Source organism: Anomaloglossus baeobatrachus, chromosome 3, assembly GCF_048569485.1.
Source record: "Anomaloglossus baeobatrachus isolate aAnoBae1 chromosome 3, aAnoBae1.hap1, whole genome shotgun sequence".
Classification (NCBI taxonomy): domain Eukaryota; kingdom Metazoa; phylum Chordata; class Amphibia; order Anura; family Aromobatidae; genus Anomaloglossus; species Anomaloglossus baeobatrachus.
This window is the reverse complement of record NC_134355.1, coordinates 188,778,547-188,803,169: the sequence shown is the minus strand read 5'-3', so window position 1 is coordinate 188,803,169 and position 24,623 is coordinate 188,778,547. Positions and strand designations below refer to the sequence as shown.

At 44.4% G+C, this 24,623-nt stretch overlaps 1 protein-coding gene across 2 annotated transcripts in view; it reads left to right on the top strand.

Moving 5' to 3' along the window:
• Positions 1 to 22,215, top strand: part of TULP4 (TUB like protein 4) — a 238,575-nt gene extending 216,360 nt beyond the window's left edge. For both annotated transcript variants that reach the window (XM_075339647.1, XM_075339648.1), the window contains exons 12-15: positions 1,305 to 1,398; positions 5,682 to 5,825; positions 6,514 to 9,083; positions 20,651 to 22,215. In XM_075339647.1, coding sequence (XP_075195762.1) covers positions 1,305 to 1,398; positions 5,682 to 5,825; positions 6,514 to 9,083; positions 20,651 to 20,767 — 2,925 coding nt within the window. In that variant the 3' untranslated portion in view covers positions 20,768 to 22,215. The remainder of the gene's footprint in view (positions 1 to 1,304; positions 1,399 to 5,681; positions 5,826 to 6,513; positions 9,084 to 20,650) is intronic.
• The last annotated feature ends 2,408 nt before the right edge of the window (positions 22,216 to 24,623 follow it).

Genomic DNA, 24,623 nt, shown 5'->3' with positions numbered 1-24,623 from the left:
TGTTTGTTTTTTTGTTTTTGTTTTTTTTAAGTCCGGCCGAACCTGAGCAACTGTGGGTTATCCCTTTTTTACTTTCGACTGTTCCATGAAAAGCAAACTGTCTAAATTACATCTTGACCTGTTGAAGCCGGGATGCCAAGGTCATTGGGGATGCTTTTGTACCGTTTAGGCTGCTTGGGCTTGGTGATGATGGCATTTCTGGTCTTTTCAGACAGTTCTCTTGGTTTTACCTTTGCTATCAAGGAATTAGGAATAATGCGCTTTTTTAAGCATCAAAGCCATTATGGATAGACTGACTAAGGGGTACTTTGCACACTACGACATCGCAAGCCAATGGTAGCAATGCCGAGCGTGATAGTCCCCGCCCCCGTCGCAGCTGCGATATCTTGTGATAGCTGCCGTAGCGAACATTATCGCTACAGCAGCTTCACATGCACTTACCTGCCCTGCGACGTCGCTCTGGCCGGCGAACCGCCTCCTTCCTATGGGGGCGGGTCGTGCGGCGTCACAGCAACGTCACACAGCAGGCGGCCAATAGAAGCAGAGGGGCGGAGATGAGCGAGACGTAAACATGCCGCCCACCTCCATCCTTCCGCATAGCCGGCGTGAGCCGCGGGACGCAGGTAGGAGATGTTCCTCGCTGCTGCGGCTTCACTCACAGCGATGGGTGCTGCCGCAGGAACAAGAAACAACATTGTACCTGTCGCTGCCGCGACATTATGGAAATGATCGACACTACACCAATGATACGATTTCGACACTTTTGCGCTCGTTAATCGTATCAAAAACGATTTACACACTCCGATGTCGACAGCGACGCCGGATGTGGGTCACTTTCGATTTGACCCCACCGACATCGCAGCTGCGATGTTGTAGTGTGCAAAGTACCCCTTAGTCTTGTGAGCACTGGCAAGGTGGGGATAGATAAGTCTAATTCTTTATTAATCACAGAATAGTCTGATTTTATTCTTTGTTTTAAAGTGAATAAGGAGTGCAGTTAATTATTTCCTGGCATTTTTAAAGTATCCTTTTTTTCCTGCCATGTTTTTATTTATTTTGTTTGTTTTTTTTAAATGATTTTCTATCTCAAGCCTTTTAAACATATGAGTTTATATATCCAAACAAGTGATATTCAAAGATGACCATAATGTTGACCACAAATACACATGCATGACACGTGGATATTTATTCAGGACCAATATTTGAAATATCAACATGAACAATGTGATAGAGTTTTTGTGAAGCAAACTGAAGTGTTTGATATCCCATCATATATTCATGAATATTGTTATCTGTCATTACAGCATAACTATCTTGCTCAGGTCACATCCAATATATGGGGAACCAAATTTAAAATAGTAGGATTAGCAGCATTCCTACCATCTAATCTTGGAGCGGGTAAGTACTTGGACAGTTTATTCTAGATACAGAATGATTGGCAATAATCTGGTACTTTTATTCTGTCAATTGTTTGACATTCTGTTGCAAATTGGGAAACAGATTTTTTTTTTTTTTTACACTTTTTTTTATATATAATATCTACCACACTATTTGCATTATTAGTTGCTATTATTGTGACTACATGGACATCTGCCTGGATCTTGATATGCCGTATTTTTTTGACTATAAGGCCCTGTGCGCACTTGCCGTTTTTTGCCGCGGATTTCCTGCGGTTTTGCTGCATGTTATGTTCATAACATCTCTGCAGTGATTCACCAGCAAAACCTATGGGAAAAAAAATGCTGTGCGCACTATGCGGATTTTGACAGCTGCATGTTTTGCTGCGGGATTCCCGCAGCAAAAACAATTGCATGTCACTTCTTTTCCACACGTCGCTGCGGGATTTCACTCTATTGACTGCAATGTAATCGTGAAATCCCGCAGGGAATATCGCAGGCAGCAAATTCTGTGCGGTTCATTGCGTTTTCCTGCGTTATTCCCTCCGGTATTTCGCAGTTTACCTGCGGTAATGTTCATCGCTGCCCTGCGGTTTGCAGGGAAGTGATGTCATTATGACAGGAAGAGGAAGCGGAGCAGAGTAAACACACACATATCACACACACACACACACAGACATAGAACACATCGCACTCACACACAGACACATAGAATACACATAGAAAGCAAACGGACATATAGAAAAAAAAACACGTGGGCTCCGCCGTATTTTTACCGTCCAGCCGAGGTAAGCACACAGCGGCGGCCCGGTATTCTCAGGCTGGGGAGGGCGAGGGCCAGGGTTAATGCCCCCTCCTCCCGCAGCCGAGAATATCAGCCCGCAGCTGCCCCGGGGACTGTCGCATCCATTATGCGGCAGTCCCGGAGTGTCCCCAGCTCTTCCTGTTGCCGTGATGCGGTGGCAAATCAGGGTAATAAAAGGAGTTAATGGCGGCGGATCGCCACCACTAAGTCCAGGCTTGATCATGGCAGCATCTATGAGACAGCTGACATGATCAACCCGTAAGTAAAGTGAATAAACACACACACCGAAATATCCTTTATTTTAAATAAAACACAAAAAAGCCCCTGGTTCACCCCTTTATTAACCCCCCACCCAAACACACAGCTCTGGCGTAATCCATGTCCTGCGATGCTTGCATCCAGCCGCGACTGACACATACTGAATGCAACCTCGCAACGAGACAGCAGAGGTAACCACGGGGCATTTCCCATGGCCGGTGCTAATGTGAACACACAACCACTGGCAGAAATGCAGCGTGTGCTCACAGGGACTCTATCTATCTATCCCTCTATCTATCTATTCTTTTATCTATTCTTCTATCTGTCTTCTATTCTTCTATCTGTCTATTTATTTGTCTGCTATCTATCTCAGAAGGAAATTACTTTTTTTTCTTCAATGTGCTTTATTGCATTGAATGCATTAAAGCACATGTACCAACCGACATGCGGCAATACCGCGAACAATACCGTGGTAAAACCGCAGCACACCGCATGCGGTTTTCGGGTGTGGTTTGCCGCATTTTTTTTACCGCGGGTGCTGTAATCTTTCAGACCCTGCGGAATTTTCTTAAGAAAATTCCGTTTTCCAGTGCGCACAGGGCCTAAGACGCATTTTTTAACAAGCTGATATCTTTCTAAAATTTCGGAGCGTCTTATAGTCCACAGTCTGTAATGTCAGCCATTCCAAGACCTCGCGGACTGCTTCCTTATATAATAGGGTAGAACATTCATATGCGCTGTGCTCTTATCACTGAGATAACTAAGCAGCTGCATGATATGCAGCAAGATATTCTTGCATTGTGCTCATCCCATTTATACGCTAATGTGAGCGCACCCTAAAGCTGGTGTCACACTAAACGACAGCGACAACGACGTCGCTGTTACGTCACCATTTTCGGTGACGTAACAGCGACCTTGTAAGTCGCTGTTATGATCGCTGCTTAGCTGTCAAACACAGCAGAAGCAGCGATCATAAGGTCGCTGTGCTACATGTTCAGAGAGCAGGGAGCCGCGCTTAGCGCTGGCTCCTTGCTCTCCTGCAGCACACATCGGGTTAATTAACCCGATGTGTGCTGCAGCTACATGTCACAGTTCAGAGAGCAGGGAACCGCGCTTAGCGCTGGCTCCTTGCTCTCCTGCAGCACACATCGGGTTAATTAACCCGATGTGTGCTGCAGCTACATGTCACAGTGCAGAGAGCAGGGAGCCGCGCGCACTGCTTAGCGCTGGCTCCTTGCTCTCCTTGCTACAGTATGCATCGGGTTAATTACCCGATGCGTACTGCAGCCACATGTCACAGTGCAGGAGCCGGCACTGGCAGCAAGAGCGGAGGCTGGTAACCAGCGTAAACATCGGGTAACCAGGGAAAGGTCTTCCCTTGGTTACCCGATGTTTACGCTGGTTACAGCTTACCGCAGCTGCCAGTGCCGGCTCCTGATCGCTTCATTTCGTCGCTCTCTCGCTGTCACACACAGCGATGTGTGTGTCACAGCGGGAGAGTGACGACCAAAAAATGAATCTGGACATTCAGCAACGACCGGCGACCTCACAGCAGGGGCCAGGTCGTTGCTGGATGTCACACACAGCGACAGCGACGGGACGTCGCTGCAACGTCACAGAAAATGGTGACGTAGCAGCGACGTCGTTGTCGTCGTCGTTATGTGTGACACCAGCTTAACTCAGGAGAGACTGAGCCGATATTGCTGGCAGGTTAGGAGAAGCTTGTATTCACATGAGGATTAATAGAATGGATCTTTGGTGCACCAGCTGAAGAAAAATAAAACTGTCACATGTGACAAACTAGTTGATTTACACTTAGCAGAAGCGTCCCCCAAGCAAAAGCCAATCTCCTGCATTTTCACTCTCTGTTTGTACAACATATACGATACATATGTAATCCCGTCCTTGTTTGCTCACATCTATTTGTGATCATGAAGGGCACAGAAAATAAGTGTAGCACAGGAGTGCTTGATATAAAATCTGCTACAGGCATCCTTATAAGTAGTGAGGTTATTAGAACATTTTTTACTAAAGTATACAACCGGCTAAATTATGCATAAGAAATTTAAGTGGCATAAATGAAGAACATTAGACATGTAAGACACCAGGCACATAGCTGATTCCACAGTAAATGTACTCGTGCTCTTTATGAACTTTGGTATAAGACAACCAAAGTAAACTGTTTGAGCCCTTGGTGTCACTGTTGTGGACACTATATAATACCCTTTATTTTTTTAGTACAAACCTCCTAATATCACTATCACTTTGGAAAAATTCATTATCCCCTCTTCTATCTTAGAGCACCAAGAAATTAGCACAGATTTAGACCGACAACATTTTACATCACCAGGGTAGTTTTAATATTAATATTTTTTTCTTATTTTCTGTTGTCCAAATTTGGGTGCGTCATCTAGTCAGGTGCGTCTCATAGTCCAAAAAATACAATATGTTATAAAGGAGTTTTCCCATTACAGAATGTGGCCAGCATATGCCATCAGTTAAGAACTGGCGAGTGTCTGAACTCTTGGCCCAAATCAATCTTTGAAACACCTCTCCCCTTAGGTCCTGCTAAAAAATTGAGTTAAAGAGCTCATAAAAATCCTAGAGCTCTCCTGATTCTGTCGCTCTTTTACGGTTTGCGCTGTCACTCAGATGTGATTGATTTTGGATCTCAATATGGGAAATCTCTGCATGTAGTGCAACTGGGCGTTTCTTCAGTCTCCTCTGGTGGGGTGCACTTTCACCCTCCCCAGAGACGACCAATCACAGCTCAATAGCTTCTGAGACTACTAGACTTTTAGATTAGCTGCCAACCTGTGATTGGCAGCATCTGAGTAGGTAAAAGTGCACGTTGTGGGAGAAAACGCTGAGGAAACAGTTGCATTACAAGCAGAGATTTCACATATTCCTATCCAAATGCTATAAATATATCTGTAATAGAGTGACACAGCGCAAAACGGAATACAGCAGCAGAATTCCGGGAGCTCAAGAATTATTTCAAGGTATTTAACTCAATTTTTTTTTTAGCAAGTGACAGGTCCTCTTTAAGTATGTGTTCCTTGCTCGTTTTGGTAGAATATAGCTGTAACGCCGTTTCTGCTCAGCAGGTGGTCAGAACTACGGCTGTATGCCATAACATTAAATTATAGCAATACTTGTTTTATTAATTATCATTTACATTGTCTGTTATACATACTAACCCTCTTCATATCATCATATAGTTATTTATAAGACGAGTCTACTGCACCTCCAGCCAAGGCAGATGACTATTTACCTTCCGGAAGTGCGAAAAATTTCTATGGACTACATAAATTTGCCAGTATTTAATACAAATGTTTTCAGTGAAGATGAAGATGACTTACCAGGTAAGTATTTAAAAAAAACTATTTATTACAATAATCCTACTACATTAATCTGTTTTCTTATCAGGGGTGTTTGGCTTGGCTGATTGAAGCCATCTAGCATCTCTCATACTCAGCCCTGTCTTGAAAGAGTTATTTACTACAGTAGTCACTTTTACTATCGTAAGTGAGTTTGTAGCCTTGTATATTGCATACTATAATTAATGATTTCCAGTTAAAATATTCTAAAGCCAAAACTAGAATAATAAGTGAGATCATGAGGTCGGGAAAGCTAGAATAGAAGCTAGTACAGGTTTTCATACATTAGTCGATATATTGAGAAAGCAGTACTAGGCGTAAGACAGGCTGTTGTTGTTAACGATGAGAGAGTAAAAATGGGGAGCCAGGTTGTTATTTAGTAAGCAAGGTATTACCATCAAGGCTAGGGATGCAGCAAAATCAGGTTGTCCTGTCCCTGTTTAAGAAGCTTGTCCATTTATTACTCCATAGACTCAGCGGTGTATATGCATCAATTAATTTTACTAACATATTTTATGCCTGTCCTTAAATACACTCATAAGCGTAGAAAAGGTAAAATTCAATAGACATAGAACGTGTCAACTGTAGAGTCTAAGAGTATAGGAATAATAATTTTATGTTTGTATTTGTTGCTTTTTAGTTATTTATTGCATTTTTTTTCTCTCTCTTACAGTAACTGGAACTTCTGGGGCACCAGAAAATAATCCACCTTGCACTGTGAATATCCCCATTGCACCTATCCATAGCTCTGCCCAAGCTATGTCGCCAACTCAAAGCATTGGCTTAGTTCAGTCATTGTTAGCAAATCAAAATGTACAACTAGATGTTTTGGCCAATCAAATGGTGGCACCAGCACCACAAGATCATCCAACCGATAATACCGTTCAGTATCCTGCACAGAATCGCTATTCTAATCCAGGGCAAGTAATATTTGGTGGAGTTGAAATGGGCCGCATGTTGCAACCTCCCCAGCCTCCTTTGCCTCACCCACCCCAAAATGCAGTACAGATGTCTGTGGAGCACCCTGAACGAGACCATGAACATCCCCAAAAATCAAAACCTATACGTCCAATTCCCCAGTTTGCAGAAGCAGATGCTGTTGTTTTCACCACAGTTCAAGAAAGGCAGTTGAACAAACTCAATCCTCCCCCTCCATACCCAGGAACAATTCCAGCTCCTCCAACATCAGCAGCCCCTCCACCACCAATCCCTCAGCCTCCTGTAGATCTCTGCTTGAAAAAGGGGGATTTTTCTCTTTTTTCTAGTGCGCATTACCAGACTCCACTAGGTTATGAACGAATCACAACATTTGATAGCAGTGGCAATGTGGAAGAGGTGTGCAGACCACGAACTCGAATTTTGTGTGCTCAAAATACTTATACTCTTCCTGGCCCAGGAAGCTCTGCAACACTAAGAGTTTCTGCCACAGAAAAGAAGATTAAACAACCTTGCACTAGTGCCACACTGAATAGACTGACTGTTCCCCGTTATTCTATACCCCCTGGAGATCCACCACCATATCCTGAGATTGCTGCCCAACTTGCTCAAAGCAGAGGAACAGCTCAAAGAATAGACAGCAGTCTTATCCATGCTACTCTACGGAGAAATAGTCGTGAAGCTACTCTTAAAATGGCTCAGATGGCTGATAACCAGAGGGCTACACTACAACATCTACCCAAATCAAAGAGTAATGTTGTGACTGGACAGTACCAACAGAGGACACCAACAGCATTGTACACATGCAGCCAGTGTAGCAGTAGCACTGGAGTTATCAGCAGTAGCATCAGTAATCATAATAGTAATATAATCACCAGCAGCATTGGTGCTGGAAGTGTTCGCCCTGACCTCCCCTCAGCTTGTAGTCCTCAGCAGAGTACTGTTATAGTTCACTCCGCCAGCACAACTCCTTTAGCTTCTCAGTCATCTTATAACCTTTTAAGTCCTGCTGAAAGTTGCAGAGACAGGACAGACTATATAAACTCTGCTTTTACAGAAGATGAATCGGTTTCTCAACATTGCCAAGTGGAAAAGCCAGTCAGACATATAAACCTGTCTGAGGCAGGACTAACAATAAAACGCCCCCCACCATACCAATGGGACCCAATGGTAAGTGAAGATGTATGGGTTCCACAGGAAAGGACAGCTCATAACACGTTACCAATTCCCAAAAGGCCTCCTCCTTTAATATTAGGACAGGGACAACATCACGAAATGTTACGTGTGCCATTTATTTCTCCTAAGACGACTACTAGCCCCATTTCGACATTCCAATCAAATTTTGGTGTTGGAATACCTTTTACTGGAAGTTATAATATACCACCTCCTCTTCAACAAGTACAAAAACCTTGCTCCCCAAAGGAGGCTCTAGCTCCAACACAGTTTGTTCAACAGGAGTCTGCTATACTAGTACAGCCAGCATATCCACCCAATTTGCCTTGTTGCCCCTTGCCACCCATGTATCCAGGAAGCAGTAATTGCAATGGCTTGCAGCTTCCTGCAATAGCTTTGCACCCATGGAACACATACAGTGCATGCCCTCCAGTTCCAAGCTCACAAGCTGCCCTACCACCAAAACCTCTTTTGTTGCCAGAGAAACCTGTCCTTGCTCCTCCTCAGCCTGAGCTCCAAAATAATGTGGGTACAGAGGTAATGGTGGAAACCGCTGATAATTTCCAAGAGGTACTTTCTTTGACAGAAAGTCCAATACCCCAGAGAACAGACAAATTTGCTAAGAAAAATCGGAAGCGTTTGGATAGCAGGGCAGAAGAAGGGAACGTTCAGGCCATTACTGAGGGCAAGGTGAAAAAGGAAGCAAGAACTTTGGGTGATTTTAATTCTCTGATATCTAGCCCCCGACTTGGAAGAGAAAAAAAGAAGGTCAAAAGTCAGAAAGATCAGCTAAAATCCAAGAAGCTAAATAAGACAAATGAATTTCAAGATAGTTCAGAAAGTGAACCAGAGCTCTTCATTAGTGGAGATGAGCTGATGAATCAGAGCCAGAGCAATAAAAAGGGTTGGAAAACAAAACGGAATCTTAGGACAGCTAGTGACTTGGACGAATTTAAGTGTCGGAAAGCAAATGACAAAGACGATGGCAGATTTGGAAGCCAAGGTTTTGTATACGTAATGGCCAACAAGCAGCCTCTTTGGAATGAGGCAACACAGGTCTACCAGTTGGACTTTGGAGGTCGGGTGACTCAGGAATCTGCAAAAAATTTCCAAATAGAACTGGAAGGTAGACAGGTATGGAAAAGCATTTTTTAAAAAAATACCTTTAGAAAATTAAGTATTCATAAACTAATATATATATATATATATATATATGTGTGTGTGTGTGTGTGTGTGTGTGTGTGTGTGTGTATATGTGTATATATAATATAATAAATATATACATATATATATGTGTGTGTATATATATATTTTGTATTTATTTTATGAAAATGAGAAATGGTCAAAATAACAAAAGAATGCATTGCTTTCAGACACCTCAAATAGTGCAAAGAAAACAAGTACATAATCATTTACAAACAACAATACTAATAATGTTTTAACTCAGGAAGAGTTCAGAAATCAATATTTTGTGGAATAACATGAAAGACCACCACATCAAAACCCTGTCATGGCCAGTCTAATCTCCAGACCTGAACCCCATTGAAAACATCTGGAATGTAATCAAGAGGAAGATGCATAGTCACAAGCCATTAAACAAAGAAGAACTGCTTAACTTTTTACACCAGGAGTGGCATAAGGATACCCAAAAGCAGTGTAAAAGACTGGTGAAAAACATGCCAAGACACATGAAAGCTGTGATTAAAAATCATGGATTTTCCACAAAATATTGATTTCTGAACTCTTCTTGAGTTAAAACATTAGTATTGTTGTTTGTAAATGATTTTTCTTTGCATTATTTGAGGTCTGTTATTTTGACCATTTCTCATTTTCAGAAAATACAAAATGTATTGCCCGGAAATTCTGGAGACATGTTGTGAGTAGTTTATAAAATAAAAGAATTTACATTTACTCAAAAATATACCTATAAAGAGAAAAATTTGAAAAACTAACAATTTTGAAGTGGTCTCTTAATTTTTGCCAGAGCTAATTATATATATATTCTAGAATTTATTGTGTAGTTAATGTATGATTTTTTTTATTTTTATATATATATATATATATGTTATTGTGTGTAGTTACCAAGTGTTTGTGTAGGGCGCTGTAAATGTTCTGGGTGTTGTCTGGGTTTGGGGGTGTGTGAGAGCGGTGTTGTTTGTGTGTTGCGTTGTGTGTTGCGTTGTTTGTGGAGCGCTGTGTGTCTGCAGCGTTTTGTGTGTGTGGTGCTGTGTGAGTTGCGCGGTTTGTGTGGGTGTGTGTGTGTGTGTGTGTGTGTGTGTGTTTTGGGGGAGGTATGTTTTGTGCAGTGTGTGTGTGTGTGTGTGTTGATGGAGTAGTCCTGCGGAGAGAGGAGTATAATAGTAGGAGTAGTCCTGGGGAGAGAGGAGGATAATAGGAGGAGTAGTCCTGGGGGGAGAGGAGTATAATAGGAGTAGTCCTGGGGAGAGAGGAGGATAATAGGAGGAGTAGTCCTGGGGAAGAGGAGGATAATAGGAGGAGTAGTCCTGGGGGGAGAGGAGTATAATAGGAGGAGTAGTCCTGGGGGGAGAGGAGTATAATAGGAGTAGTCCTGGGGAAGAGGAGGATAATAGGAGTAGTAGTCCTGGGGGAGAGGTGTATAGGTGCCCAATGTGTATGGGGGGGTGTGGCCGAGCGGGCACAGTGTGTGGGGGCGTGGCCGAGCGGGCACAGTGTGTGGGAGGCGTGTCCGAGCGGGCACAGTGTGTGGGGGTGTGGCCAAACGGACACAGTGTGTGGGGGGCGTGGCCGAGCGGGCACAGTGTGTGGGGGGCGTGGCCGAGCGGGCACAGTGTGTGGGGGGCGTGGCTGAGCGGGCACAGCGTCTGGGGGCGTGGCCTAGCGGACACAGCGTGTGGGGGTGTGGCCGGGCGGCCAATACGTGGGGGGCGTGGCCGGGCGACCAATGCGTGGGGGGCGGGGCCAAGCGGAGCAGCCAATGCGACGTTTGTCACTGTAATGACTCATTCATTTTATATATATATATATATATATATATATACAGTGCCTACAAGTAGTCTTCAACCCCCTGCAGATTTAGCAGGTTTGATAAGATGCAAATAAGTTACAGCCTGCAAACTTCAAACAAGAGCAGGATTTATTAACAGATGCATAAATCTTACAAACCAACAAGTTATGCTGCTCAGTTAAATTTTAATAAATTTTCAACATAAAAGTGTGGGTCAATTATTATTCAACCCCTAGGTTTAATATATTGTGGAATAACCCTTGTTTGCAATTACAGCTAATAATCGTCTTTTATAAGACCCGATCAGGCCGGCACAGGTCTCTGGAGTTACCGTATTTTTCGGACCATAAGACGCACTTTTTTCCCCCCAAATGTTGGGGGAAAGTGGGGGGTGCGTCTAATGGTCTGAATGTAGGGCATGGCTGCGGGGAATGAGGGTGCTGCGGTGGAGCGGGTCATCGGGGCACGAACAGGCAGCAGCAGCGCCTGCCGTGACCACGTGGGCCCGCTCATTACATATGCACGCCCATCCTCCCGCCCATCTCTCAGCGCTGACAGGTGGGCGGGGTGATGAGCGGGGACGCGCGCGAAGTAAACAGCCAGCCGTGATCACCCTTGGCAACTACAGCCAGGAGTGATCATGTGCGGCTGTATTCACTGCTCCCCGCGCATCATCATCAGCGCGGGGTGCAGTGAATCAGTGCACATTACTCACCGTTCCCCGCAGCACCGCGATGTCCTCCTGATTGCCGGCCGCGCTGTGTAGAGACTAACGGGGCTCACAGCGATGACGTCATCGCTGTGCGCACGTGTCCACACAGCATCGCCGGCACAGACAGAAGGAGATCGCGGTGCAGCAGGGAGCGTGGCCGGCTCCACACAGCGCTGCCGGCACAGACGGAGGAGGAGCGACGCTGCGTGGAGCGAGGAAAGGTGAATATAAATGTTTATTTTATTTTTTTTATGTGTGTTCCGCAGGATGATGGGGCACATATGAGCAGGATGATGGGGCAAATATGAGCAGGATGATGGGGCACATGTGAGCAGGATGATGGGGCAAATATGAGCAGGATGATGGGGCACATGTGAGCAGGATGATGGGGCACATGTGAGCAGGATGATGGGGCAAATATGAGCAGGATGATGGGGCACATGTGAGCAGGATGATGGGGCACATGTGAGCAGGATGATGGGGCACATGTGAGCAGGATGATGGGGCAAATATGAGCAGGATGATGGGGCACATGTGAGCAGGATGATGGGGCACATGTGAGCAGGATGATGGGGCACATGTGAGCAGGATGATGGGGCACATGTGAGCAGGATGATGGGGCACATGTGAGCAGGATGATGGGGCACATGTGAGCAGGATGATGGGGCAAATATGAGCAGGATGATGGGGCACATGTGAGCAGGATGATGGGGCACATATGAGCAGGATGATGGGGCACATATGAGCAGGATAATGGGGCACATATGAGCAGGATGATGGGGCACATATGAGCAGGATGATGGGGCACATATGAGCAGGATGATGGGGCACATATGAGCAGGATAATGGGGCACATATGAGCAGGATAATGGGGCACATATGAGCAGGATGATGGGGCACATATGAGCAGGATAATGGGGCACATATGAGCGGGATGATGGGGCAAATATGAGCAGGATAATGGGGCACATGTGAGCAGGATGATGGGGCACATATGAGCAGGATGATGGGGGACATATAGCAGGATGATGGGGGACATATAGCAGGATGATGGGGGACCTATAGCAGGATGAGAGACCTATAGCAGGATGAGGGACACACACACACACACACATACATACATACACACACATATATATATATATATATATATATATATATATAAAAGGATGGGGATTATATACAAGTCAGGAGAATCATTACCAGGATGGGGTACCTTACTAGAGAATTTGGGGACATTACCCCCCATAATAGTGTGTCAGCAGCAGATCCTCGCCCCATAAGTGTGTCATGACCACATTTTTTGCTTAAAATTTTATTTTCCTATTTTCCTTCTCTAAAACCAGGGTGCGTCTTATAGTCCGAAAAATACGGTATCTTGGCCCACTCCTCCATGCAGATCTTCTCCAAGTTATCTAGGTTCTTTGGGTGTCTCATGTGGACTTTAATCTTGAGCTCCTTCCACAAGTTTTCAATTGGGTTAAGGTCAGGAGACTGACTAGGCCACTGCAACACCTTGATTTTTTCCCTCTTGAACCAGGCCTTGGTTTTCTTGGCTGTGTGCTTTGGGTCGTTGTCTTGTTGGAAGATGAAATAACGACCCATCTTAAGATCCTTGATGGAGGAGCGGAGGTTCTTGGCCAAAATCTCCAGGTAGGCCGTGCTATCCATCTTCCCATGGATGCGGAGCAGATGGCCAAGCCCCTTGGCTGAGAAACAGCCCCACAGCATGATGCTGCCACCACCATGCTTGACTGTAGGGATGGTATTCTTGGGGTCGTATGCAGTGCCATCCAGTCTGCAAACGTCACGTGTGTGGTTGGCACCAAAGATCTCGATCTTGGTCTCATCAGACCAGAGAACCTTGAACCAGTCTGTCTCAGAGTCCTCCAAGTGATCATGAGCAAACTGTAGACGAGCCTTGACATGACGCTTTGAAAGTAAAGGTACCTTACGGGCTCGTCTGGAACGGAGACCATTGCGGTGGAGTACGTTACTTATGGTATTGACTGAAACCAATGTCCCCACTGCCATGAGATCTTCCCGGAGCTCCTTCCTTGTTGTCCTTGGGTTAGCCTTGACTCTTCGGACAAGCCTGGCCTCGGCACGGGTGGAAACTTTCAAAGGCTGTCCAGGCCGTGGAAGGCTAACAGTAGTTCCATAAGCCTTCCACTTCCGGATGATGCTCCCAACAGTGGAGACAGGTAGGCCCAACTCCTTGGAAAGGGTTTTGTACCCCTTGCCAGCCTTGTGACCCTCCACGATCTTGTCTCTGATGGCCTTGGAATGCTCCTTTGTCTTTCCCGTGTTGACCAAGTATGAGTGCTGTTCACAAGTTTGGGGAGGGTCTTAATTAGTCAGAAAAGGCTGGAAAAAGAGATAATTAATCCAAACATGTGAAGCTCATTGTTCTTTGTGCCTGAAATACTTCTTAATACTTTAGGGGAACCAAACAGAATTCTGGTGGTTTGAGGGGTTGAATAATAAATGACCCTCTGAATAAACTTTTCACAATTTAAAAAAAAAAAAGAAATAACATTCTTTTTTGCTGTAGTGCATTTCACACTTCCAGGCTGATCTACAGTTCAAATGTCACAATGCCAAGTTAATTCCGAATGTGTAAACCTGCTAAATCTGCAGGGGGTTGAATACTACTTGTAGGCACTGTATATATATATATATATATATATATATCATATATATATATATATATATATATACATATAATAGTTCTCTGGCAGCGATACGAGGTAGCACAGGGAACAAAGTCGCTTTATTAATTCAGCAGTTCATTTACGTTATCCAAGCATAAATTGTACACTGGCAACACAAATGGGACCTCCTTCAGCAACCAAAAAAACACACGGTTTACTGATCTCCTTAAGTGTGTCTCTCCCTCTCCTGGAGGTGAGGAGTATAATAGGAGTAGTCGTCCTGGGGGAGAGGAGTATCATAGGAGGAGTAGTCCTGGGGGAAGAGGAGAATAATAGGAGTAGTAGTCCTGGGGGGAGAGGAGTATAATAGGTGGAGTAGTCCTGGGGGGAAAGTATCTAATAGGTGGAGTAGTCCTGGGGGGAGGTGTCTAATAGGTGGAGTAGTCCTGGGGGGAGGTGTATAGGTGCCCAATGTGTGGGGGGCGTGGCCAAGTGGGCACAGTGTGTGGGGGCGTGGCCGAGCGGGCACAGTGTATGGGGAGCGTGGCCAAGCGGGCACAGTGTGTGGGGGGTGTGGCCGAGCGGGCACAGTGTGTGGGGGCGTGGCCGAGCGGGCACAGTGTGTAGGCGGCGTGGCCAAGCGGGCACAGTGTGTGGGGTGCGTGGCTGGGCGGCCAATGCGTTGGGGGGCGTGGCCAAGCCGAGCGGCCACTGCGTGTGGGGGTGGGGCCGGGCTGAGTCGGGCGGCCAATGTGTGGGGGGTGCGGGTCCGGGCCGAGCCGAGCGGCCAATGCGACGTTTGTCACTGTAATGACTCATTTTGGAGCAAGACAGACAGACAGAATAAGGCAAGTATATATATATATATATATATATTTATATATATACTAGAAGGTGGCCCGATTCTACGCATCGGGTATTCTAGAATTTACGTATTGTGTAGTTAATGTATGATTTTTGTTATATATATATATATATATATATATATATATATATATGTATATGTTGTTGTGTGTAGTTACCAAGTGTTTGTGTAGGGCGCTGTACATGTTCTGGGTGTTGTCTGGGTGTGGCGGGGGGTGAGAGCGGTGTTGTTTGTGTGTTGCGTTGGGTGTTGCGTTGTTTGTGGAGCGCTGTGTGTCTGTAGCGTTGTGTGTGTGTTGCGCGGTTTGTGTGGGTGTGGGTGTGGGGTGTGTGTGTGTGTTTTGGGGGGAGGTATGTTTTGTGCAATGTGTGTGTTGTGCGGTATGTGCGTATATTTATGTATGCCGCGGTGTTTGTGTGTTGGGTGTTGTGTGTGTGCGGCGTTGTCTGTGTGTGTGGGTGTCTGTGTATGGCGGTGTTTGTGGTTTGTTGTGTGTGTGTGTGTGTTGGGGGGAGGTGTGCACCTCCCATCGAGCTCCATCCCCCATGCTGCGCACCCCCCATCGTGCCCCATCCCCTATGCTGCTCATTCACCATCGTGCTCCATCCCCGATGCTGTGCACCCCCCATCTTGCGCCATCCCCCATGCTGCGCACTCCCCATCGTGCCCCATCCCCCATGCTGCGCGCACTCCCCATCGTGCTCCATCCTCCATGCTGCGCACTCCCCATCGTGCTCCATCCCCCATGCTGCGCACTCCCCATCGTGCTCCATCTCCCATGCTGCGCACTCCCCATCGTGCTACGTCCCCCATGCTGTGCACCCCCCATCGTGCTCCATCCCCCATGCTGCGCACTCCCCATCGTGCTACATCCCCCATGCTGCGCACTCCCCATCGTGCTCCATCCCCCATGTTGCGCACCCCCCATCGTGCTCCATCCCCCATGCTGTGTACCCCCCATCGTGCTCCATCCCCCATGCTGCGCATCCCCCATTGTGTTCCATCCTCCATGCTGCGCACCCCCCATTGTGCTCCACCCCCATTGTGCTCCATCCCCCATGCTGCGCACCCCCCATCGTGCTCCATCCCCCATGCTGCGCACCCCCCATCGTGCTCCATCCCCCATGCTGTGCACTCCCCATCGTGCTCCATCCCCCATGCTGCGCACCCCCCATCGTGCTCCATCCCCCATGCTGCGCACCCCCCATCGTGCTACATACATCCCCCATGCTGCGCACCCCCCATCGTGCTCCATCCCCCATGCTGCGCACCCCCCCATCGTGCTCCATCCCCCATGCTATAATAGTTCTCCTATTATACTCAGAGAGGAGTATAATAGGAGGACTATAATAGGAGGAGTAGTCCTGGGGGGAGAGGAGTATAATGCCGGCTCCCCGGGAGCCGGTGTACGCTGGTAACTATGATACACATCGGGTAACTAAGGGACCTTAGTTACCCGATGTGTATAATGGTTACCAGCGTTCACCGGCTCCGTTAAGATCCCAGCATCGCAAGGTTATGTCTGGCGCTGCTGGGATCCTGACGGAGCCGGTGTACACTGGTAACTATGATACACATCGGGTAACCAAGGGACCTTAGTTACCCGATGTGTATAATGGTTACCAGCGTTCACCGGCTCCGTCAAGATCCCAGCATCGCAAGGTTTTGTCTGGCGCTCCTGGGATCCTGACGGAGCCGGTGTATGCTGGTAACTATGATACACATCGGGTAACCAAGGGACCTTAGTTACCCGATGTGTATAATGGTTACCAGCGTTCACCGGCTCCGTCACGATCCCAGCAGCGCAAGGTTATGTCTGGCGATGCGTGCGGAGGGCCGGGGCCAGCGGTCAAAACATGCGGAGGGCGGGGCCAGGCCGAGGCAAGCGACCAATCCGTGGGGGGCGGAGCCGAGGCGAGCGGCCAATCCGTGCGGGGGGGCGGGGCCATGGCGAGCCCAGCGGCCAATCAGCTTTGTGTCACCGTAAGGACACAATTTTGGAGCAAGACACACAGACAGACAGAATAAGGCAATTATATATATAGATGTATATAGTTCTCTGGCAGCGATACGAGGTAGCATAGGGAACAAAGTCGCTTTATTAATTCAGCAGTTCATTTACGTTATCCAAGCATAAATTGTACACTGGCAACACAAATGGGACCTCCTTCAGCAGCCAAAAAAACACACGGTTTACTGACCCCTTTAAGTGTGTCTCTCCCACTCAGGTTTCACTGACCCCAGTCAGGTTTCCTCCACGGCTACCGTTACTCTGAGAAGTTTCTGTTCCTCTTTACTGAATCCAGCAGCCTCTTGTCCACCCTCAGAAGCTTCTCCTCAGAGACCTGGACTTTTGATCCCTACAAAGTCTCCTCTGCCAGTGTCCTCACTCTTTCTCTCAGAGGCTTCTCAGACTCCCAGTCTCTGGCAGTCTAGAGCAACTCTCACCTAGGCTGCTCTAGACACATTCTGCCATGTGCCAAACACTGACTCCCTTACATGGCATGTGGCCTCTCCTGTGACACACCCATGGGCGGGATATGTAGGTGACCTGACCCAGTGAACATCATAATACAAAGCTGTGGCACTACAAGTACCACAACAGAGCTTCAGGCTTAGGTTGGTGGTAATTACCGCCCATTAATATCACCGGTCGCCTTTTTACAATATCTATATTCAGCGGGGGTTGTAAATTTAAAACATAACTTTTAATTGTTCAAGATTAAAAATCACTAAGCTAAAAAGTACACAGACAAGTTAACTCACATATAATACACATTGCTCCTTATGAGCCAAACCAAATAATCCGCATTAACCTATTGTTGAAATGCCCGATATTAATCAACCCACACAAACATGGGGAGAACATAAACTCCATACAGATGTTGTCTTTGGTGAGATTTGAACCCAGGACCCCACTGTAAGACTGATACCCACTGAGCCACAGTGCTCTATACATTCTTCCACTTCCAGATCTATAAACCGATCAGGTGCAAAGCATTGAATCCTCACCGATCTGATCATGATGATCTGCCTAAGGCACCAATTTCCTAAGCCTGGACAACCACTTTAACTAAAACTGTTAGCACTGCTAGGACATTGAGAGACTATATATTGACAAGAGGAATGGAGGATTTTCATAACACACAGTTTTAAGAAATGGTGCTCTGGAGAGCTGTCAGATCATCAGATGTAGAAACTGAGGGGATGGACTTTACAGTCTTAGTGTCTTAGGCTAGGTTCACATTTCCGTTAATTTGTATCTGTCACAATCCGCGGCTGTGGTAAACAACGGAATCCGTTTGGCGGATTCTTTGGTTTCCCATAGACTTGTATGAGTGGCGGATTGCGACTGATGACCTAGCGTTGCATTCGCTGCGCGGCGCATCAGTCGTTTTTGGACTGACCGCCGGGCAGAACCTACGCAGAATATAACGTTTTTTGGGCCGTCAAAATTAAAGCACCGCGCAGGAATCCGTCAAGCTTGTAATGGATGTCTATGGTGCTGGATTCCGTCGTAATCCATCTTACAACGTAATCCAGTGCTGGATTCCGTCATGCTCTACTGAGCATGCCCAGCATGTTTTGGCACACCCACTGGGCTGTCCCAAACATAAACGGATCATGACGGATTTGTCAAAAAACGGACGCACAGCGAATGTAACGGACGCGACGGATCAGTTTTTTCACAGGATTCCTGTGAATAGAATCCTGTGAAAAACACATCTGTTGCGTCAGTTGCCATCTATAAAACGACGGATCCGTCGCCGACAGGCCTGACAGATTTAAAATAACGGAAATGTGAACCTAGCCTTATTGTGAGGAAGTTTAAAATGCCACCATAATGTTACACAGAATGGTAATGGTTTACGTCAGATGTCACTCTCTGAAATGGGAGAGAATAGCTTGCAAAAAAGGAAATAACAAGTGGTACATTGGGTCATTGCATCAGGATTGAGAATGCGTTAAAACAATGTGATGTGTTCACCTTATCTGGTTGTGCTTTATATGTACAACACTATCATACAGCATGCTGGTAGGGGCACTCAATAGTTTTAGCCGATATCCTGCTCACTCGGGGCAAGGGTGCCAAACTCACTGGGGAGTAAGGGACAAATCCAAATGTGGTATCCAAAATAAGAGAAGAAAAAATGAATAGCTTGATGATGGTCCATAGATTTTCACAATTTGGGTGTTTTAGATCATGTGTCAGTAAAAAAAAATGCTTTTAAATTTTAAATTTCACAGACCAAAAGCATAGTTTTTACTGATATATGCAATAAAGCTACTAGCACCATCATTGAGGTGTTCACTTTTTCCTTGTCTCCTATAGCATAGAGAAAAAAATAAAGTTATGAAGTAGTGCAGGCTATCTGTAAAACGTTAAGAGATTGTCCCTGTATCTGAAGTCCTTAGATTACAAGCCAGCTCTCTCAGCTTCTGGCTCATCATGCAATGAAGCCAAGTATATTGGTTTTGTCCTTATTTGTGCATGTGCCAGATGCCCCATGTTGCCAGTAATGTAGGTCTCCAGAGAAGCCTTGGATGACCAACTTTACACTTCATGAGTTTTTTCCCTTGTGCTCCAAGGGTCATTACAGTGAAAACTTTAGAGCTATTAACATTCTGTTTAATTCAGTTGTGGTGTAGGGACAATGTATATTTTTAGGACAATTTTCCATGTTTAGTGTGGCTGTAAGTATTTAGCTGATATCTTTGCCAATTCACAAATGCTGGTGACTAGAGATGAGCAGACCCGTTCAAGTTTGAGTTCGCCGGGTTCAGCCGGACTTTATCTATAGTTCAGTTTGGGACACAGACTTGATCTGAACTTGACCCCGGGTCGCAAACCCCATTTGAAGTCACTGATTGGCAGTTTTGCTGCATGTGGGTGAAGACCCAATCATAAACAGAGCTTTTCTGGGGGAGGGAGAGCGGGTTTGGGGGTTTTTTTGGACACGCTATATCCAAAAATGTTTTTTTTATCCTCATTGAGAGACTGCATTCAGCTTGCCTTTGGCCGAGCACCCAGCATAGCCGAGCACCCTGATGCTTGAACTCCCAACTTGGACACTGATTTTATTTTATTTTTTTATTTAAAAAAAAAAAAAAGCCAATGTTCGGTATGAAACCTGAACTTTATTGTTTGGGTTCGCTCATCTCTACACATGACTATTGCAGCTGATCACTGGTCTTTGTGACTTGTGCCACCTACAATTGTAGGTCTGCTGGAACCCATTGATTGGCTGCAGTGATCACATGCACTCTAATTATGGCATCACTGCAACAGGTCAACAAAGACTGGGGCAGCATCACTGAACCTGGGATTGATGAGTATAGCTTTGTTGGTTATTTTCTACTGCTTACACTTTTTTATCCATAGAGTTTAACCCAGAACAACCCCGTTATGAAATGTAAATGAAGCCTGTATTAAAAAATGTCATCCGTGTAGTATAAATTGGCCTTTTTCTTCTTTTCTCACAGGTAATGCAGTTTGGAAGGATTGATGGCAATGCCTACATTTTAGACTTTCAGTATCCCTTTTCAGCCGTCCAAGCCTTTGCTGTTGCTTTGGCTAACGTGACTCAGCGTCTCAAATGAGCCTAGATCATGGCATGGAAACATTTCAACAACCGAGGATAAAGCAGCGTTTCAATAGCATAGGTAGCTCAAATGGGACGACGACAAAAAAAACATTAAATTCATTTCAACTGGAAAGATCCATAAGTTCCTGTATGACCGCACTCTTGTTTTCTTTTTCTACTTGCAATATTGCTGATGACTGAACAAGAGCCATTATGTGTTATGACGGCAGCGTGGCTGTTCTGCTGTGTTTGGTTCAATAGATGTTAGAGTATTACATGGAAAATCTGCCTTATTTAAAATAACATTATTTTTTTTTAAACTGTAAGCGATGTGGTTCATTGACCTGTTTTTTTTCCAGTTTGTAAAATCACAAACATAAAAAAATCAACTTAAAATATTTTTCAATACTTGAATGCATTTAAAATGGGTAGTAGGTACTAAAGGTTGGATACATTTGTTTAGGAAGTACAGTATTTCTTCAAGCCTGTGAATGTCTGTGGATTGCGTTTGAATTTGGTTTTAACAGAATCTATACAAACCCTCTATACAAAAACTCTTGACGTTTTTTCATTTCAAGGGTAGATCTGTTCTTAAATCTGTATATAGTTCCCAGAAATATTGTCCACTGTATTGTAGAACCGAACATCTACATAACCTGCCCTGTGGTGTTTTTCCAAGTGTATAAATTAACGGATGCAATATTGTTAAAATCACTATCGTAATGGTCTTCTGGCATCTCAGAATGGACCTTTAATGGCAACCTACTGTCATCTCAAGACCAGGTGATGCCTAAGACGGTGACATCTTGTCCGTAGTTATGTCATCGCTGTGTGCCTTCCAAAAATAACATTGCATTCAAAATCGACCCAAATAAGAAGGGTAATTGGATATGTCATCCTTAGAGGTTGACCTAGCTCTTTTATGTGCTGACAATGGATGGCCAGTATATAAATAAATATGCCAATCAAATTAAAGACTTATTATTTTCCATACAATACTCCTTAAATGTTTTCCTCTTAATAACACTCACTAATCCAGAGAAAAATTTACCAATGAGCTCTGTTCGCCAACAAAGGGGTATTCCAATGTTCGGCTATTGTAAGAAGACATTTTGGGGGCGAGAGGTAGTTAGGATCTTGAATATGCAATCACGCAGGCCCGGCTGAAGAGAGAGGTCTGCAGATGTTAAACAACCATTGAAATCGATGGAAGTCACAGGAACATACTAGTATGGAGCAACATATCAGAAGATATAATGCAAAAGTGTCGTTAACATTTCTATTTTTTTTATATTGTAATTTTAGCCCTAAACCTCAATTTGACTTATTACTGTACATTTAAAAGTAGCTATGACCTGATACAGATAATAGGGCGGTGTGCATGGCGTCTTCATCTCTGCCAAATATTTTTCACTTTTATGTTTAATCGACTTGCTTTACTGTTGATATAAATGGCTGCCTGTATATTTTGTATGGAATATTCCTCTTATTTTACGTTTTGCACATTCTGCTCTGTATGTTGAAGCAGTATCTTTTTTTTTTTTTTTTTCTAATTTATAACATAGGAACAGTATTACATTTAGAATTTATTTCTACTCTAGGTTTCCTAGGCCCTATAAAATGTCTGCATGACGTTAATCTGGTACTGCTAGTGGTGTCTTACACTAGTTTTTGAGGCTTCACAGCAGTGATGGGAATAACTGAAGGGCATTTACTGCATTACTGGCATTATTCAGAACTTAGATGACCTTCTAAGAATTTTCTTCACTTGATTACTCTTAAAACTGTAGGTAACCAAAAAGGTTTACTAGACTATGTATTTTTTTATACTGGTTTCCAAGACCTATAGATGGCAACTTATATGGCCACCATTCCAGCTCATATGTGTTGCTGCCCAGCTTTATCAATCTCTTGAATGGCAAATCTGCTGAGGTACACATTAATATCTCCATCATTCTGGTGTTACTGCACATCAAGACAGATTTAATATTCATACTCTAAAAAAGCTAGGAAACGTTCTACAATTATTTACCACCTAACAGAAGAAGGCAAGTGAACGATGTATTTGTTAATGCCACAGTTCTGATGCACTTTTCACATGTAAGAATACCTATCACTAATCAGGGCTGCTCTTTTTATGTAATTACAGTGGGCAGCCCCAGGTTACTAATTTTTCTAAATATCACCCTGCTCAGAAGCGCCTCGAAAGGGCCTGAACTTTAATAGAATTTCTGTGTTGCGGGATACCAAATCCCTATACACGCCCTCTCGTAGTGAAAGAGCGAGAACTCTTGTCTTGTTCTTTACTAAGATATTACCAATTGGTAACCTCTCTAATGATGCTTCTGTTGGGTAACAGCTCAGTAAAGTATGCAGTATTAGGAATGAGGCATTTGGGTTATTTCTGATCCCTTCAATATATTTATTTTCAGAAATATCACCAATCTGAGGCTGCCCTCTTTTGTTAAATATAAGGGGCAGCCCCAGATAGTGATAGTTACTCTTTAAGAATCTAATCTACAATGTAACTAGCGTCATAAAAATCAAAGGTTTTTGAATCACTTTACCCATATAAGTTATTATTATTTTTATTCTGACTAATGCATCTCTATGTAGCACGTGTAACATGGACATTTTGTTGGTGTCCACATTGAATAGAAGAAAATATAAGAAAGCTGAAAAATGTCATTGGAAATATCTAACCCTGTGATTGTTATAGTGTTGAGTGTTTAGTTACTATGGCCCTATAGAAACATTATTCCATAATTAATCTTATGATAGAGATGTTTAACATCTCAGATGGATTTGATATAAATCTGTTGAGGTCAATTGATGAGACCTTCTATGAGGTGCCTATTTCCAAACTTCAATCCACTTTGACGAAAAGTGTATGTCTACATAGTGTTAATGGGGGTGGACAGTTTTATATATATATATATATATATATATATATATATATATATATATATATATAATAAACGTATATGTGTGTGTATGTAATATATATAAATATATACACACAGTATATCACAAAAGTGATTAGAACCCTTACATTTTTGTAAATATTTTATTATCTTTTCATGGGCAACACTGAAGATATGACAATGTGATACAATGTAATGTAGTCAGTGTACAGCTTGTATAACAGTGGAAATTTGAAGTGCCCTACAAGTATTTCAACATACAGCGATTAACCCCTTAACGACCGCGGGCCATAAAATTACGTCCTAGCACGCAGTCCGGGGGATCCGCGCACATGTCAGCTGATTTATACAGCTGACGTGTGCCTTCCAGGTAGAGCAAATCTGCGATCCACCTGTATCTATTAACCCCTAGAAGTCCCAGAGAGGGGTCATTTAACATTTCTACCATTGGAACCCTATGGAGCTCGAAATTCCTGGGACTTCTAGTGTTAAATGTCACTGTGAAACTGTCACAGCGGCATTATAATAGCGGTTGAGGTGTTCCGTTTACTCACCGCCCGACATCGGAAGTCACATGACATGATCACCTGGATCCGATAGTTGTCATGGTAGCACAGGGTCATGTGATGACTCTTGTAGCTCACATGACTCACTTCCTGTCTCACCTGTCCCAGAGCTGTCTGAGAAAGGAGATAAACATATCTGGTGTTCATCGCTGTGTAGCTGTGATCAGCAGATATGGAAGAGCAATCAGACTGCTGATTCTTATAGCCCCCTAGGGGGATTAGTAAACATTAAAAAAAAAAAGTAAAAACTAAAAAAGTTTTTTGAAAAATAAAAAACCCCCAAAAACCTAAAAGTTCAAATCACCCCCCTTTCGCCCCATTGAAAATTAAAGGGTTAAAAAAATATACACACATTTGGTATCGGCACATTCAGAAATGCGCG